This window comes from Drosophila serrata, unplaced genomic scaffold (assembly GCF_035046125.1).
Source record: "Drosophila serrata isolate PLE 108 unplaced genomic scaffold, ASM3504612v1 contig_125, whole genome shotgun sequence".
Classification (NCBI taxonomy): domain Eukaryota; kingdom Metazoa; phylum Arthropoda; class Insecta; order Diptera; family Drosophilidae; genus Drosophila; species Drosophila serrata.
The window spans coordinates 618,518-635,244 of NW_028257023.1; the positions used below are offsets into that span (position 1 = coordinate 618,518).

The following is a 16,727-nucleotide window of genomic DNA, read 5'->3' on the forward strand; positions in this document are numbered from 1 at the left end:
AAAAAAAAATGGAATTTAACAATATGACTAGATTTTATTTGAGATCTGTGATATCAGGACTATCAATAGTATTATTGAAATGTGAATTCTTATTGTTAAATAAAAGCTTGTTCACAGAGCCTTGTCCTGCGGTCATGGTTTGTCCAGCTTTGCTGAACACTCTTTCCGCTTCGCATGACTTGTTTAGACAAGTATTTGGCTGCTACCAATTTTAAAGAACAGTAATCAGTACTCATCTATAAAAAAAAAAATGGTCAATTAGTGTCGCGGAACGGATTAGCTAACCCGCTAGAATATCGATAGTCAGTCAAGTTTGAATTACGCGCCACTAAGGCGAACCTTCGTTAAGTATGTACTCGGTATTTGAACTATGTTTGTAATTGGCCACACTGTTATGGCCGAAAAGCTATGTTAAGTTCGGCGCCACGGTTATTTCATTCGTATCTCCTCCCAGCAGAGAAGGGAGGAGATACTGCGGTACGTAAAGGGGAAATAGGTTGAGGTTAATTCTAAGTTTGTACTTCCTCAACAGAATAAAACATCCACAAGCTCATTACCACACTTCAAGTCCGAGTGTTGGATACGCTACAAGATCTGGTATTTCTTGTTTCGGTGCAGCACGGGTGTTAGATGGCAACTCCCGGGATTTGGATCGGCGTCATTTCTTTTATTTGCATTCTTTATTCGCATTCTTTGAGTCGCATCTCAATTCGCATTAGAGTCGGAACTCTAACGGCATTTGGAAAACACGTACGGAGTTAAACGCGTGATATGCCGACGACACATTCGCCCAGACGGAGCCCCAGACTTAATCAACCTGAGGTTACCGCAGCTACGACCACATCTGCAGCATCCGGCACACCGGCCGGCTTGGCGTATGCAGACGGTGGCCCACAGCGGCCACGGACTCCAGAGGAAGGAATCGGGGTAAAACGCACCACTGGACCTGCCCAGACGGAAGCGCTGGAGCAGGATGTGGACCCCACGACTTCACAGATTGCGAAGCTTATGGAAAGGGTCGCAAATCTAGAGAAGGAGCTCCAACAGGCAAGGGCAAATGAAGGACTTGCGGCGCCCGCCAGGAATCCCGTTAGGAACGGGTCGAGTGGCGTCGGAGTGAGCGGTGCGGCGAATACACCGCTAGGAGAGGCGCCATGTTTGAGCGCAATGGTAAGGCAGCAATTGAGTGAAAATCTGCCAACGGGACCACTAGCGTCAGTGACGCCATCTTATGATGAACAGTTGCCGGCACAATTGAGTGCAAATCTGCCGCCACAATTGAGTGGAAGTTTGCCGCCATATTTGAGTGGTAATGCGGCAATAGGGCAACGAGTCACACGGACAGACTGTACAACTGTAAGCTACTCACCGCCATGTTGCGTGACGGCCACGGTGCAGCCAGAACGAGGTTATGTTCACGCACCACGGGAGCCACAACGCAGATTCACTGTACCCACGCCATCACCCGGATCCTATGGAACAGCGGGTGTGGCCAATGAATGGACGCCACGCAGATTGCCTGATCTTCCAGAGTTCGAAGGTCAGCCAGAGGAATGGCCAATATTCCAGTGCGCGTTCTTGGAGACGACGGCGGCGTATCAGTGTACAGCATTGGAAAATAACCAAAGGCTAGTGAAGGCATTGAAGGGTGAAGCGAGGACGGCAGTCAAGACACTGCTTATTCATCCCAACAATGTACAGGCCGTAATGGAACAGCTTCGCTTTCGCTATGGGCGTCCGGAGCAATTGATCCGGAGCCAACTGGAGAGCGTGCGGGAGCTACAGCCAATTCAGGAGCACAACATAGGCAGGATTGTATCGTTCGCCACGAGGGTGAGCAATCTTGCAGCGTTTCTGCAGTCAACCGACAGCGGCGACCAGCATATAGGAAATCCCACCCTGATGGAGGAGCTGATCGCCAAGTTGCCCCTAAGTAAGAGGTTGGACTGGGCCAGATACGCGGTCGCTATGGAACCATACCCGACGATAGTGCACCTAAGTGAATGGCTAAACGAGCTCGCTGAGCTGGTATGCACCATTACGGACGTGAGCAGTAAAACCCCAAAGCGAAGGGTGTTACATGCAAACACGAATCTGGAGCTTCCGATGCATGATGAGCATTGGGAAGACATGGAACAGAAGGGGTATAATGACCACCCCAGAGGTTGCCTCATGTGTGGAGGGCAACACGCAATCAAGGATTGCAAGGAATTCAACAACGCCCCTGTCAGGACGCGATTGGAGTTCGCCAAGAAGCGGCGGATCTGTTTCGCGTGCCTTGAAACCGGGCACATGGTACGGTTCTGCAAGAGGAGCCGTAAGTGCAACGTCTACGGATGCCAGAGGAAGCATCACTACTTGCTGCATGACGAAGCCGATAGCCCCAGACGGTCACAGCAGTCAGACTGTGGCCACAGGAGGGAGCTACGGAGCACCCACAGACGGGAGCCACACGAGGTCATCAGCCAACGCAAGCGGATGCCGCAGTCAGCGGATCCAACAGTGAGTAACATTTCCATGGCCCAAGCAACAAGCCTGAGAAGCGCTGGGCGCATGGAAAATGAGAATCAAAGCGGCCAGGAGACGCCGCATCGAAACCTTAGTTGTGTCGATTCGGATGGAGGCCACCTGCTGTTCCGAGTTCTGCCCGTGACGCTGTACGGGGAGAAGCAACAGGTGGACACGTACGCACTGCTCGACGAGGGATCGTCTGTGACACTCATAGACGACGAGCTCGTCCAAAGCCTACACCTAAAGGGTGAGAGCCGACAACTAAACGTGCAGTGGTTTGGCGGTAAGTCCGCCAGAGAGCCTACGAAGAGGGTTAGCCTGCAGATCAGTGGAGCGGGCAAACCGAAGCGGCACGGTTTAAGGAACGTGTACGCAGTAAGCAACCTGAGTCTTCCGATGCAGAGTTTACGTCGGGAAGATGTCAAGACGGCAAGGGCGAGCGGACGCCTACCAGTGAAGCCGTACAATAATGCAGCGCCAAGGATCCTTATTGGACTGGATCACGCGCACCTAGGAATTCCCCTGCAGACCAGAAGGTTCGGCGCAGGAGGACCATACGCAGCAGCTACCAAATTAGGATGGGTAGTATATGGACCAGTGAGACGCCAAGCGAGTCCACTGACGGAGAGATCGTGCCTACTAGCCGTTACCCAGGATGACGCTCTGGAGAAGATGGTCAGCGATTATTTCGAAATAGAGAACTTCGGAGTGAAGCCAGCGCCACCGGTCGCAGCCAGCGACGATGAACGGGCCCTGGGCATCTTGGAGAGGACGACTAAACGGATAGGTCAACGATACCAGACTGGGCTGCTATGGAAGGATGACGAGACAAGACTGCCAGACAGTTACAACATGGCACTACGGCGACTCGTCAACATCGAACGGAAAATGAAGCGCGATGCGAACTTCGCGCAGGCCTACAATGCGATCATGGATGACTACGTCAAGAAGGGATACGCACGACGACTAGAGCAGCAGGAGGTCACTTATGGTAACCGTGACAAGTTGTGGTACCTGCCGCACTTCGGGGTCGAAAACCCAAACAAGCCTGGGAAGATCCGTCTAGTTTTCGATGCAGCAGCCAAAGTGAACGGCGTATTCCTGAATTCAGCACTACTGAAAGGCCCCCAGAAGTACTACTACTTGACTACGTCAAGAAGGGATACGCACGACGACTAGAGCAGCAGGAGGTCACTTATGGTAACCGTGACAAGTTGTGGTACCTGCCGCACTTCGGGGTCGAAAACCCAAACAAGCCTGGGAAGATTCGTCTAGTTTTCGATGCAGCAGCCAAAGTGAACGGCGTATCCCTGAATTCAGCACTACTGAAAGGCCCCCAGAAGTACAAGTCACTCCCGGCTGTCCTCTTCCACTTTAGGGAAGGAGCCGTGGGAGTCTGTGCGGATATCAAGGAGATGTTCCACCAGGTATTGATGCAGCCACAAGATAGATGCGCCCAGAGATTCTTGTGGAGGCACGGAGATGACCGCAAAGACCCGGAGATCTACGAGATGACAGTGATGACGTTTGGAGCAGCTTGTTCGCCATGCTCAGCGCAGCACGTGAAGACTGCAAATGCTTTAAGGCACGTGCACACTGATCCCCGGGCGGTCCTGGCTATTAATGAGTACCACTACGTGGACGATTACGTAGATAGCTTCGCAGACGAGGATGAAGCTATAGCCGTCTCAAAACGAGTAAGAGAGATACACGCAAGTGCCGGTTTCGATTTGTGTCGGTTTTCTTCCAGCTCGGCGAGATTGGTCAGAGCCTTAAGTCCGTTAGGCACCAACGAGAACGTCGAGTGGACCGAATCCGAGCAGAAGGTATTGGGCATGTATTGGCACCCAGCTACAGATGACTTCAGATTCAGCGTCAAGTACCATCGGGTTCCCAGCAGCGTGATGACGGGGGAACGTGTCCCTACCAAGAGGGAGTTCCTCAGCTTGGTGATGTCCACGTTTGATCCGATTGGGTTCTTGAGCTGCTACAACCGCCAAGCTACTTATGCGAGAGATTTGGCGGAAAGGAGTCACATGGGATGAGCCATTGCCAGACGAGCTAGCCACGGCATTTGAGAGCTGGCGGCAAGAGATGAGCTATGTGAAGGAGTTCCGATGTCCACACTATTTTGGTACTGGACGAGTACGAGCACTCCAGCTGCACGTCTTCGTGGACTCCAGCCAGTCGGCGTTTGCTGCGACGGCGTATTGGCGGGCCACCTACGCAAACGACGACGTGCGGGTGCATTTCGTATGTGCCAAAACGAAATGTGCTCCGATGAGGACAATGTCAGTCCCGAGATTGGAACTACAGGCAGCCGTGCTGGGAACACGGCTGATGAACACTGTGAAACTGGAACACAGTGTAGAGATAAGCAGATACGTACTCTGGACGGATTCTAAGACAGTGCTGCACTGGATAAGCAGCACCCACCGGCGGTATAAACAGTTTGTTGGAAACCGGGTGGCAGAAATCCTGGAGACGACGGAAGTATCCCAATGGAGATGGGTACCAACTGCCGAGAACGTGGCAGATGACGCAACCAGGCCGCGACGCCATGTGGACCTCAGTCAAGGGTCACGATGGCTAGAATAGAAGAGAATTGGCCAGAGAGCTCCTCTAGTGGAAGTGGCTGCACGAGAGCCACCGACGAGGAAGAGATGCCATGTGAGTTTGCGCTAGTGACTGCAAACGGATTTTTTATATCTTTCCAGAGGTTCTCAAACTACAACCGGCTGGTAAGGACCATGGCTTGGGTCCTAAGATTTGTCCGACGATGTCGCGGCCAGTATAGCGACCGTGAGAAGTATGGACTCACGGCAAACGAATGCGCCAACGCGGAGCGCATATTGATCCGGCAGGCGCAAAGTGAAGCGTTCTCCGGAGAAGAGAGGGACAAAGCTGGAAGGATCTCGAAAGAAGGCAGCCAATTGCGAGGGCTGTCCCCGTATTTCGACGACGATGGAGTCATGCGTGTAAGGGGAAGGATTGACGCCGCCGCTTGTGTGCCATACAGCGCCCGGCGCCCCATTATACTGTCCCACAGACACACGCTGACGGTGATGGTAGTACACCACTACCACCAGAAGATGGGCCATCAGAACCACGATGCGACCATAGGCGAGATACGGAAGAAGTTCTGGATAACGAACTTACGGAGGCTGCTACGGAAGGTGGTGGCTGACTGCCAGATCTGCAAGCTGCGGAGGGCACAGCCGATGCAGCCAATAATGGGTCCTTTGCCAGAGGACCGACTGGAAGCCAACGGATGGCCATTCAAGCACACGGGCTTGGATTATTTTGGACCGTTGCACGTGACGATTGGACGTCGCATCGAGAAGAGGTGGGTGGCACTGTTCACCTGCTTAACCACGAGAGCCATCCATTTGGAGATGGCCCATGATTTATCTACAGACTACTGCATCATCGCTATGAGGAACTTCATGAGCCGGCGAGGACCGGTGGTCAAGATGAGGAGCGATAATGGGAAAAACTTCGTTGGAGCCAATCGAGAGGCCAGGAGATTCAATGAGGTTTTCGAGCCAGAGAAGATCCAGGGCGAGCTGTCGTCCAAAGGAATCGAGTGGATATTCAACTGCCCAGCGAACCCAGCTGAGGGTGGCGCCTGGGAAAGGATGGTCCAGTGCGTCAAGAAGGTGCTGGCACATACGATGAGGGAGCTGGCTCCCATGGAACATGTTCTGGAGAACTTGTTGATCGAGGCGGAGAACATAGTAAATTCCCGCCCACTAACGCATCTGCCAGTTACTGTGGACCAGGAGGCTCCACTGACTTCCAACGACTTGCTGAGAGGAGTACCCAATCTGTCGGATCTACCCGGAGACAATGGACAGCCGTTGGAGAGGTGCGCCACGAAGAAGCAGTGGCGACTGGCCAGGATGATGAGAGACCGCTTCTGGAAGCGATGGGTGCACGAGTACCTGCCTACTCTTGTGCGCAGGGAGAAATGGTGCTCACATGTCGAGCCCCTGCGCCGAGGAGACTTAGTGTTCATCTGCGATCCGGCCATACCACGTCGAGAGTGGAAACGAGGAATCGTGGAGGAGGTGTTCACTGGAGTAGATGGAGTGCCCAGGCGAGCGGCGGTACGGACGGACGATCGAGCCAGGATGATTCGTCCCGCTTCGAAGCTAGCTGTTCTGGATGTGGTGAATGCGGCTGCTTCACGGGGGCGGGGATGTCGCGGAACGGATAAGCTAACCCGCTAGAATATCGATAGTCAGTCAAGTTTGAATTACGCGCCACTAAGGCGAACCTTCGTTAAGTATGTACTCGGTATTTGAACTATGTTTGTAATTGGCCACACTGTTATGGCCGAAAAGCTATGTTAAGTTCGGCGCCACGGTTATTCCGATCGGCGATCCCAGCAGAGAAGGGAGGAGATACTGCGGTATGTAAAGGGGAAATAGGTTGAGGTTAATTCTAAGTTTGTACTTCCTCAACAGAATAAAACATCCACAAGCTCATTACCACACTTCAAGTCCGAGTGTTGGATACGCTACAAGATCTGGTATTTCTTGTTTCGGTGGAGCACGGGTGTTAGATGGCAACTCCCGGGATTTGGATCGGCGTCAATTAGCATTTTCCGGATAAAAATTTCAAAGTCTTTCCTTCCAATATTTTAAAGGGTCTTCATTTTCTCCAAGGTTTTCTTTTTCGGAGTTGTGTGAAAAAACATCGATGGTGGTGACCCAGCCATCGATGGTTCCGATGATTTGCAAACATCGATAACATCGATATTTCACTCGATGTTTCTGCACCTCTACGCCGAAGCTCATAGGATCAACCCAATAACTTGAGAAAGGGAGCAACAAAGAAACACAATCCATCATCGCAACACTCGTCTTTAGCGGAGAATTCGAAAGCAGGAACTTCATGAAATGGCTGAGGAGCGTCTCCCCCATATAGATGTTTCCCAAAATCGCCAGGCTGAATTTTTATGGCAGTCAGAGCGAAACAGTAATATTATAGCCGAACTTTCCACGGATAAAGAAGATGATCAAAGGGAACGCCAACGCCAGAGGAAGCGAGGCAATGCGAGGGAACAATATTTTCGGAATATTAAGGTCGGACCAACTGAACGCTGTGCATGCTGTGGAGGAAAATGATTTCCGTCTCAGTGGTTTGAGCAAAATTTGTATATCTGTTAAATTTCCTAATTTGAATGGGGACAACTCATTTTATTTAAGTAGGAAATTTCCGAGTCCAACTGACAAATATAATTGCAGCACATGTCGTCAGTGTTTCAAAGGGTCGGCTACCATCCCTCAGTCTCACTCACATCGATAACATCGATGTTTCAGTCGATGTTTCTGCACCTCTACACTATGGAGCTGACTGCAAAACACCACAGCACCAATGCCATCGCCTCCCAAAAACAAATCTCATATTATTGAGGCTATCGTTACAGCAATTATTAATTAATTATTATCAATTATTTAAGTAATTATTAACTACAAAATTTTTTTTTCCAGTTAAAAAATCTTTCCCTACGAATAAAATTTTTCGCTCGCAAAATCACACCTATTTAGTTTTCAGATCTGTCAACGCTTTATATTTTTTGCTAGCTATATTTATCTTACGTTAGTACCCTCCATAGCGAAAGCTAATGTACTTACATATGTATATTGTTTTTCTTATTTTCGCTACCCTTTCTTATATGAAATTTTGCATCTTGAAGAATGTTTATCTTATGTTACTAATCTAGTTATCACTTAGTTATCACAAATTTGCTCGTCTGAAAGGAACAAAAATTTACTGGAATTATACACATACATATAAAAAATGTGTTTTAAAATGTAATTTTTTAAATATTAAAATTACAGTTTTACATTTTCTTCAACATTTAACGATCGTCTTGATGGTATCTACATATGTTGTACATATGTATGCATGTATGTACATATAAACTAACTTGTATAAAACCTGTTGTACCAAATGTCATCAACCTGTCATCAGTAAAAATCGGCATGTAGGGCCTCTTGCACTGTGCCTTTCTCAATAATGTAAGCGCGGTGGGTGTTTTTTGTACTTAATTTGTCAAGGGCAAAAAAAAATAAAACAAAAAAATATGGTTCGACCTAAAATACCGATGAAATTCTGATGACACGTTGATGAATCATCGATTAATTGTTAATGAACCATTGATGAGTGCTTAGAAAATCGATTTCTATTTATTCTTAATCATTCATATGGCACCTATATAATATAGTGCCCGTTTTTTAATAACATTAGAACTCAAATTATTAAATAATATAAAAATTATAAAATAATCATGAATAATCCTGATAGAGCCTGAAATAACTTTTTCACTGAGTTGTTTCTGTTCAGAAAATATCGATATTGTTATATATGTATGTACATATATTTCACATCCCTAATTGATACATCGAATGCTTCTCACCCCCAGTAGAAGAAACAGGTTATTCGTAGTATTTGTGCGCGTTTTAATTTTCCTGAAATGGAATTTTCTGCCGATCTTCCGCTTATGGATATACTTACATTTATGACGGATGAACTTCAACAAGCATATGAAAACGGCAATGGTAAAACTGAGAAAGTCAATGTGCTTATGGAATTTTTTGAGCGATGGGAGAGCGACAATTCAATTAAAATTCTGAAGTCTTTTAACTTTGAATTTGAACCTGGTATGCATCTAAAATATTTATATGTATATGTCCATGAAATAACTTTCTAATGGCTTTTCTTTTAGACTTGGATTGGTTTAATGTTAGTCGACCATTGTCGTTAGCTGGACTACGAGGAAAAATAGTTGTTCTTGACTTTTTTACATATTGCTGCATTAATTGTATACACATATTACCCGAATTGCACAGTTTGGAAGAACAGTTTCCCGTCGAAAGTGGACTTGTAGTCGTAGGTGTGCATAGTCCAAAATTTGAAAATGAAAGAGCCACTGTTAACATTCAGTCAGCTGTGCATCGATATGGAATCACACATCCCATTGTTAATGATTCCAGATCAGCCATGTGGCGCCTCCTGGGAATATGCTGTTGGCCATCTCTAATGGTTCTAAGCCCCACTGGTCGACCTTTGTTATTACTGATGGGTGAAGGACACAGAAAATTTCTTGAAGAATTCATTAGATCGGCTTTATTATTTTTTGAAAGGCTTGGAAAAATTGACCACGGCAACTTGCCTCTGCAGTTATCTTCAAATAACTTGCACCTGGCATCTAATTTGCGTTTTCCAGCTAAAATTGCACGAAGTCCACGTGGGGACAAATATGCAATTGCAGATTCCGGTAATAACCGCATCCTTGTTGTGGCAAAGAATGGGGTGGTAGAACACAAGATTGGAGGCTACCAAGCTGGTTTTGCTGACGGAAATTTAATAAGCGCACGCTTTAACAGCCCACAGGGTGTAGCATTTATAGACGAAAACGTTCTGATCGTTGCCGACACCAAAAATCACTATCTTCGAAAAATCTGTTTAACAAATAACCAGGTGGATACTCTTGCTGGCACAGGGGTTCAGGGAAGCGAACGTACTGGAGGGCGCGTGGGCATTCTGCAACCTATATCATCTCCTTGGGATGTGGCTATATTTCGCACACGAGATATGGATATGTCATTTCATCTTGATGAACGAAACGTGCCAGAAAAGCCTATTGTGCTCATTTCGATGGCCGGCACCCACCAAATTTGGGGCTATTTTCCCGAAGGTATTATTTGGTGGAAGTTCCGTAAATTCGAGCCCCTTTGTTGTGTTGCATTGATCGGAAACGGTTTGGAGGAAAATCGAAACAACTCCTACCCTCAAAATGCAGCTTTCGCGCAGCCATCTGGTCTGGCAATGGCAAAGGACTATTTGTTCATAGCTGACAGCGAAAGCTCTAGCATACGTAAAGCTTCAATGATCGATGGAAAGGTAATGCCAGTTGTCGGAGGAGATCGGAACCCACTTGTAAGTATGTGTACATATGTGCACTTAAATTTAGAAACCGAGGATAGTTGTATCCATGTATATTTATTTATTTTAATATATGGATATTTCCCTTTACAGAATCTTTTTGCTTTTGGCGACGCGGATGGAAAACTTTTTAATGCGAAACTTCAACATCCACTGGCAGTTACCTATGACAATGTTAATAATAGGATATATGTAGCTGATACCTATAATCATAAGATTAAGATTATTAATATAGAAGATAGTAACATATCAACGTTGACAATCAAAAGCCATGACGAAACCGATTTAATTCTAAATGAGCCAGCTGGGTTGTGCGTGGATGTCGATGGTCGAAATCTGCTGATTTCGGATACAAACAATCATACAATACACATTATAGACTTAAAAACGTTAAAGGCACAACCGTTTTCTTTGGATTTTAGTAAAGTAACGTCTATTAGTGAAACCGATGCACAAGAAACAACAAATTTATTAAAGGACGAATCAACGCATCACGTGATTAAGGCAATGTCTCTGCACTTTAGTGAAAAGAGTACAATTTCTTTTCATTTTCGCCTTTCACAAGAATTCAAATTTACCAATGAAGCCCCCCAGACATGGGTATTAAAAACTGTAAACCGAGCCGTGAATTTAGATCAATCTTCCGGAACTGTAGATAACGGAATATGTAAAATGCAGGTGCAGGTTGTTCATCCCGATCTCTTATGTGAAATCAGCAATATTATGACCATTTTTTTTTCACTTAATATATGTGATTCAATGTGTTGCCTAAATAAGCAGTTTTCCGTAACTCTAAAGAGTAAAGAGCTAAGAGAAGAATACATACCTAACCAGAACGTTTATATTAAAGTCGAACGAAAAAGCATAGGAATTATATAATTAAAAAATGAAGTTGAATATTAGCTGTATAAATATTTTTATATGTATGTATATTCTTGCAAGGTAGCCAGAAGGAGGCGTCGATATTTTATGGGCCGTGTTTCAGAACCCATTCGGTTACAACAGCTACTTCTGCGTCTTTTGTTGCTTGAATCACCTCAATAGGGGAAGCTTTGCAAAATTCACCGGCACGTACGACAATGAAAGTGTTACACGTTCTCTCGTTTTACTGCCGAGAGCTCAATATTAAAATATTAAAGCGTCAAAACAATAAAACTTTTCCACTTAACGACTAATTTTAATCAATTTTAATCAGATATAGCCATTTCGAATTTTGTAGATTTCGGACTACTATATCATAACAATTAATATAATTAATAAATTTACCTGTTAAAGTTTTCATCAAATTTTAAATATACCCATTTTAAATTATTCTAAAATTTTGGTTTAAATTTAGTGAAAACCCGATTTTTATAAATGGGCAATTCTCCAGAAAGTTCCACCGCGGCCATAATTGTAAACGTTTTTAAAACGAGTATGTTTAACATGGTTATAAAAACATGGTTCGATTGATCAAGATAAAAGAGTATGTTTAACATGGTTACAAAAAAAAAATGGTTAGATTGATCAAGATAAATAAATTTTTAATTTTCCAAAATAAATTTAAAAAAATCGATGTCAAACACCCGAAAACAACAATGTTGCTTCAATCAAAAAAAGTAATAAAAAATTGCTTGTTTTGTTTTGACGCCAATCTCTTAAACAAAAGCATTTACTTTGACTTTTGCTTTCTTATATTACAGAGAATGCAAAGTCAATATAAAATGCAAAAGGACATATGTATGCAATTACAAATATTCGTACAGATTTAATTTAAGGGGTTAGACCACCCTGAACGTCTGAAAATTGGAGGGTTTTTAAAAAATTTATTTTGACAAAGCTATTAAGAATCCAACTTTTTATTTATTAGTATATCAAATTACATATGTTGAATTAAAAAAAAAAAAATTTTTACGAATGGCGATAGCCAGTCAAAAAAGGAACTATTTTTTAGCGAATGGTCGTATCGTGTGCACAGCAAATGTTTTATCTAAAACCCAAAAACAAAATTTATTTTATAAACTATATGGCCGGCACTAACTAGGGCATGCAACAGAACGAAGTTGACACGGATACAACGGGCAGCGAGTGCGGGGGCCGTGGGAGCAATGCGCTTATGCACCCCGGCTGCCCTCAACGCTATCCTGAATATAATGCCGATAGAACTGTTCGAGAAGGACATTGCAGCACAGAGCGCAGTGAGACTGAAGGCTGGCAATTGCTGGAGGGAATACGGCGCCGGGCACGGCGGTATAAATGCAAACGAAAAGACTGGCTACATGATCGCGGAATTGAACTTCGGGAATGCATTCTCGACCACATATCTTACAAGGGAAGACTGGAGCAGGGACAAAGAGGTAGTAGAGAACGATGTGTCCCTCTACACCGATGGCTCCAAGATGAGCTGTGGCGTAAGGGCTGGGATCTACGCTGAGAATTGGGGAATTGAATCTCTCGCGACGGTCTTCCATGCTGAGGTACTAGCCATAAAGGAAGCAGTTAAACTCTCCTTAAGGGGTTACATAAAGTAAATATATTTAAGAATATACACAGAAAGTTTCAGTTATGGGGCCCATCCACAGTAGAACATGTTGGCCGAGCATGTTGAGCTCGACGAAATTTTCATCGTTAGTGCTAGTGCTCGCGTACAAATTTCGTGTTCGTCGAGCCGCTCGAACAAAATAGAAATCATTCTATCTTGCTTGTGTTCGCAACAACATGCTCGACAATGGATGGCAACGTTGGCACGAACATCATTTCAAGCAAATGTTTGAGCGACAACACCTAATAGAGCAGCTCTAAGATGTCAAAAAAATTTATTTATTTTAATTGAAAACTTTATTTTCCAGCCAAAGGCGCAAACATTAATTGCCAAAAGTGCGATATATGTACGTCCAAGTAAAAGTACAAAACAGAGATAAGACGATTATTATAATCAATGTTTTCGTTAATTGGTATGAAACATTGTTAATCTTTAAAGAGGAACATTATATTAAATATAGTAGATTTTAATCTTATTATTTTGTGTGGCTTTCATATAGTTGGATTATATCCTTAGAACGAGTTTTCATAAAAAAAACCTACTTTTATGTGGTCTTTGGAATCTTGGCCTATTCTTCCAAGAGGACAGCTTTGACCTAATTTTTATTGGATGCAGCCCTCTTGCGAATAGCTAAATCCCAAATTACCCACAAGTTCTCAATGAAGTTAGGGTCTGGGATTGGGCAGGAGGGTTCACCACATAAGGGCAGGTTCAGATCACCCAGGTCTGCACAAGAGCCTGGCTTTTCATTGTCCGGGTAAAATCGGCAACTCCGCTCTAAGCCAAATTTTTGGATCGTAGGATTAAAATTTGTATTGTGTAGCTCTGTCTTCGGTAGTTGCCATTTCGTCTGAGACCAAATGATCAAATTTAGCTATTCGTGAATATTTAGAAAAAACAATGCCACTGTAATTGAGCGTCAAGTACCACGCACATCGCAAAAAATTAATAACTCCGGTAACTTAAGGGGTTACATACAGTTAGAATTAAAAAAAAAAATAGATTTTTATTTTATTTTATTATCTTAATGTAAATATATTTAAGAATATACACAGAAAGTTTGATTTAGTTCCGGTGAATATTTCCTGAGTTATAAGTAAATCTGAAATGAATTTCAGAGTGCTCTATGTAAAGTGCATTCCAAACTTTAAACGTGTTTTTCTCAAAATGGTCTTTTCAAAGTCGGTGACCAACATTTCTCGAAAACGGCTAGCTCGATTAGTCTCAAATTTTAACACTACCTTCTTAAATATATTTTTTAGAAATTAATCGAAGATTTTTTCTTTCCAATAAATATTTTATTTTTTATAAACAATTTAAGGCGGAAATTTTGGGGAAAAATCGATTTTTTTTTTTTGCAAAACTGCCATTTTGTAAAAAAAAATTATTTTGCTTATTCCTTCGATTAATTACTAGATTTGACATTACTCATAGGAAATGTGTTTGGGTTTTTAATTTCGGATGATCCAGTTCCGACATATAGTGGTCACCGCAAAACGTCTTACAAGGATCCATGACCACTTCAAGCAGATAGCTAACAAGGAATGGCTAAGTAAGAGCGCACAGAAGGTCAAAACAATGTTTGCCGAGATACGACAAAAAACGAACCAGTGAATTGCTATCGACGGGATATCAGCAGGATCACGGCAGTCACCACGGGACATTGGGCGATCGGATGGCATGCAATGAAGATGGGACTGCCATAGAATCTGCAAGCAATATACAGAGCAATAGACATCGGAACATCTGCTCTGCTTCTGCCTAGCGCTGAATCAAATCAGACTTCGCCACTTTCCAAATGGAGTCACTGGAAAGCATAGGAAAGCTGAAGGTATTGGCAATCCTAGGTTTCGTTACTGACTCTGGTTGATAGTGATAGTGATCAGGACTACCAACAACATACAGAGAGAGTGGAACAAAAAGGAGTTTAGCTCTAATAAGAGGTAGTAGTATTGGTCCTCACCACTGAAACCTACCATATAAGTATAGCTATAACATGTCGGAGGCGTTTTTTGGAATTTTTTTTTTAGCAAAAGAATCACTTTGAAAAAAAAATTTTTTTTTTACGGAATTTTAAAAACTTAACTTAAAATCAAAACATATCGAAAAAATCCTACGACATGCCATAGAGAGTTTTATAGAGCACCTGTGTAAGAAATTTGAAGAAGCAGTTTTTTGAGAAATCATGTACACCGTTCCAAAAAACGTAGTTTTGAGAAAAACGCAAAATAAGATTAAGAAAGTACCCTAAGGTATACCGTCAGCGCTCACTTCTAATGACTGTAATATCTTAAAATAACCCTAAGAATATTGAAAATATTATGGAAAAAAAAAATTTTTTTTTTCAAAAATGTCAGGGTGGTTAAAAAATGGATTTAAAAAATAACTTCATAATATTTTAAAGTCAAACAAAATACATTATTAAGATAATTCATTGCATAATTCATTAAAGTTTATTGTATTACAATTTTTCATCACTCTTCGCTGAAATTAGAGCTTAAAATGGTTTCTTGCTAATGAAACTTCTGTTTTTGTTATTATGGTGCTAACCAAGGGCTAATAGTTTTAAATTTTGTAAAATTAAAATAAAGTCTTGGCACATGTTTTTTTTTAGTTTAAATGCGTACGAATGTCGAATTCGCCATCAGAGAATTATCCATATATGGCGGTTAGCGAAGCAGATTTCCTTTTTCACAGTTTTGTATTTTTCTCTATATCTAACTATTAATTGTATGGCACCTAAATTTTTTTTTTAATTAAAATTGAAATATTAGAATAATAAAAAAGGGCTGTACCTCAAATTTGATGAAAATCTGTTGAAAACTGAAAAAGTTATAATTTTTTTTCTACTAATTTTCCGATCCTTACCATATCAGCTATGTGATGTAGTCGTCCGATCCGGTCGATAGAAGACTAACTGCAAAGTTTCGTTTAAATGGCTTCAAAACTGAGAGACTAGCTTTTGTTGAAACGGACAGACGGACATGGCTATATCGACTTGACTGTTGATGCTGATCAAGAATATATATATGGTCGGAGATGACTTCTTCAAATTATAATACATTGCCAGGGTATAACAATGCGAGCAAATTAACTACTGGAGTGCTGCCAGATTATTTGCTTGCATGTGTACTAAAATGGTTAGGTTTGAAGTTCTTTATTTAGAAAAGATAACTACGTGTTAGATTACGTTGTAGAATTTATTGTAATTTGCTCGTAAGACTCTGAAAGGTGCAGGCATTTTAAAGGATTTTCTACAATGCGCAATACTAAGGGTATATATGATAGGATCTAGTACCATAAAACGGTACGTGGAAATTGAGCTGACTCGGCACTTCCCAAGTCACCAATACCTAGCATTATTATACGGTTGGCTAAGGAAGGCAAGGTATTTAGAAGAAGTCTATTAGAATAGGAAGGTAATTTTTGGTTTTCATCCCAATTTAAATCGCGTGGGGCGAATAGTAAAAAGTTTTATGGAACCGATTCGGCGAGTTTACTCTAGACGCCGTATTGAGGGCTCCAGACTCAAGAATCATATTCAAGAATGGGACGAATTAAAGAAGTATATAGGAATTTAGTAAAATAGGGATCATTGAATTTCTTCGACGACAGTTTAATAAATCTAAGCACACCCTTGGCTTTATCACCCAAACAAAATATTTTTTGGACGTTGATGCACTACGGTCGGTACACTCAAGTGGCACGTATGACACCAGGCACGTGCCTGTTTGGGTTA

General features: G+C 43.0%; 3 protein-coding genes across 4 annotated transcripts; all 3 read left to right on the forward strand.

Annotated features, from left to right (window-relative positions):
• Positions 1-771: 771 nt before the first annotated feature.
• LOC147644653 (uncharacterized) lies at positions 772-4,556 on the forward strand. Its single transcript, XM_086826059.1, has 2 exons — positions 772-3,521; positions 3,635-4,556. The coding sequence occupies exons 1-2, from the start codon at positions 772-774 to the stop codon at positions 4,554-4,556; spliced, it is 3,672 nt and encodes a 1,223-aa protein (XP_086682185.1).
• A 49-nt stretch (positions 4,557-4,605) lies between these two features.
• On the forward strand, positions 4,606-5,109 carry LOC147644654 (uncharacterized). Its single transcript, XM_086826060.1, has one exon. It carries the CDS (start codon positions 4,606-4,608, stop codon positions 5,107-5,109), a length of 504 nt encoding a protein of 167 aa, XP_086682186.1.
• Positions 5,110-5,423: 314 nt separating this feature from the next.
• Positions 5,424-11,786, forward strand: LOC110188777 (NHL repeat-containing protein 2). 2 transcript variants are annotated; one of them, XM_020958621.2, is made up of 4 exons: positions 6,888-6,925; positions 6,981-9,182; positions 9,248-10,461; positions 10,561-11,786. In XM_020958621.2, the coding sequence occupies exons 2-4, from the start codon at positions 8,996-8,998 to the stop codon at positions 11,344-11,346; spliced, it is 2,187 nt and encodes a 728-aa protein (XP_020814280.2). In that variant the 5' UTR covers positions 6,888-6,925; positions 6,981-8,995; the 3' UTR covers positions 11,347-11,786. The 2 variants fall into 2 exon arrangements, with proteins under 2 accessions (XP_086682175.1, XP_020814280.2); XM_086826049.1 differs by lacking the exons at positions 9,248-10,461; positions 10,561-11,786 and having other exon boundaries at positions 5,424-6,925; positions 6,981-8,377.
• The last annotated feature ends 4,941 nt before the right edge of the window (positions 11,787-16,727 follow it).

Bases quoted from the DNA above. Each gene is read 5' to 3' on its own strand.
- LOC147644653 (XM_086826059.1), top strand. From the start codon at position 772: ATGCCGACGACACATTCGCCCAGACGGAGCCCCAGACTTAATCAACCT. The intron at 3,522-3,634 runs GTACCTGCCGCA...CACTACTGAAAG, and splicing joins GGTAACCGTGACAAGTTGTG to GCCCCCAGAAGTACTACTAC.
- LOC147644654 (XM_086826060.1), top strand. From the start codon at position 4,606: ATGAGCTATGTGAAGGAGTTCCGATGTCCACACTATTTTGGTACTGGA.
- LOC110188777 (XM_020958621.2), top strand. From the start codon at position 8,996: ATGGAATTTTCTGCCGATCTTCCGCTTATGGATATACTTACATTTATG. The intron at 9,183-9,247 runs GTATGCATCTAA...CTTTTCTTTTAG, and splicing joins TAACTTTGAATTTGAACCTG to ACTTGGATTGGTTTAATGTT. The intron at 10,462-10,560 runs GTAAGTATGTGT...TTCCCTTTACAG, and splicing joins GAGGAGATCGGAACCCACTT to AATCTTTTTGCTTTTGGCGA.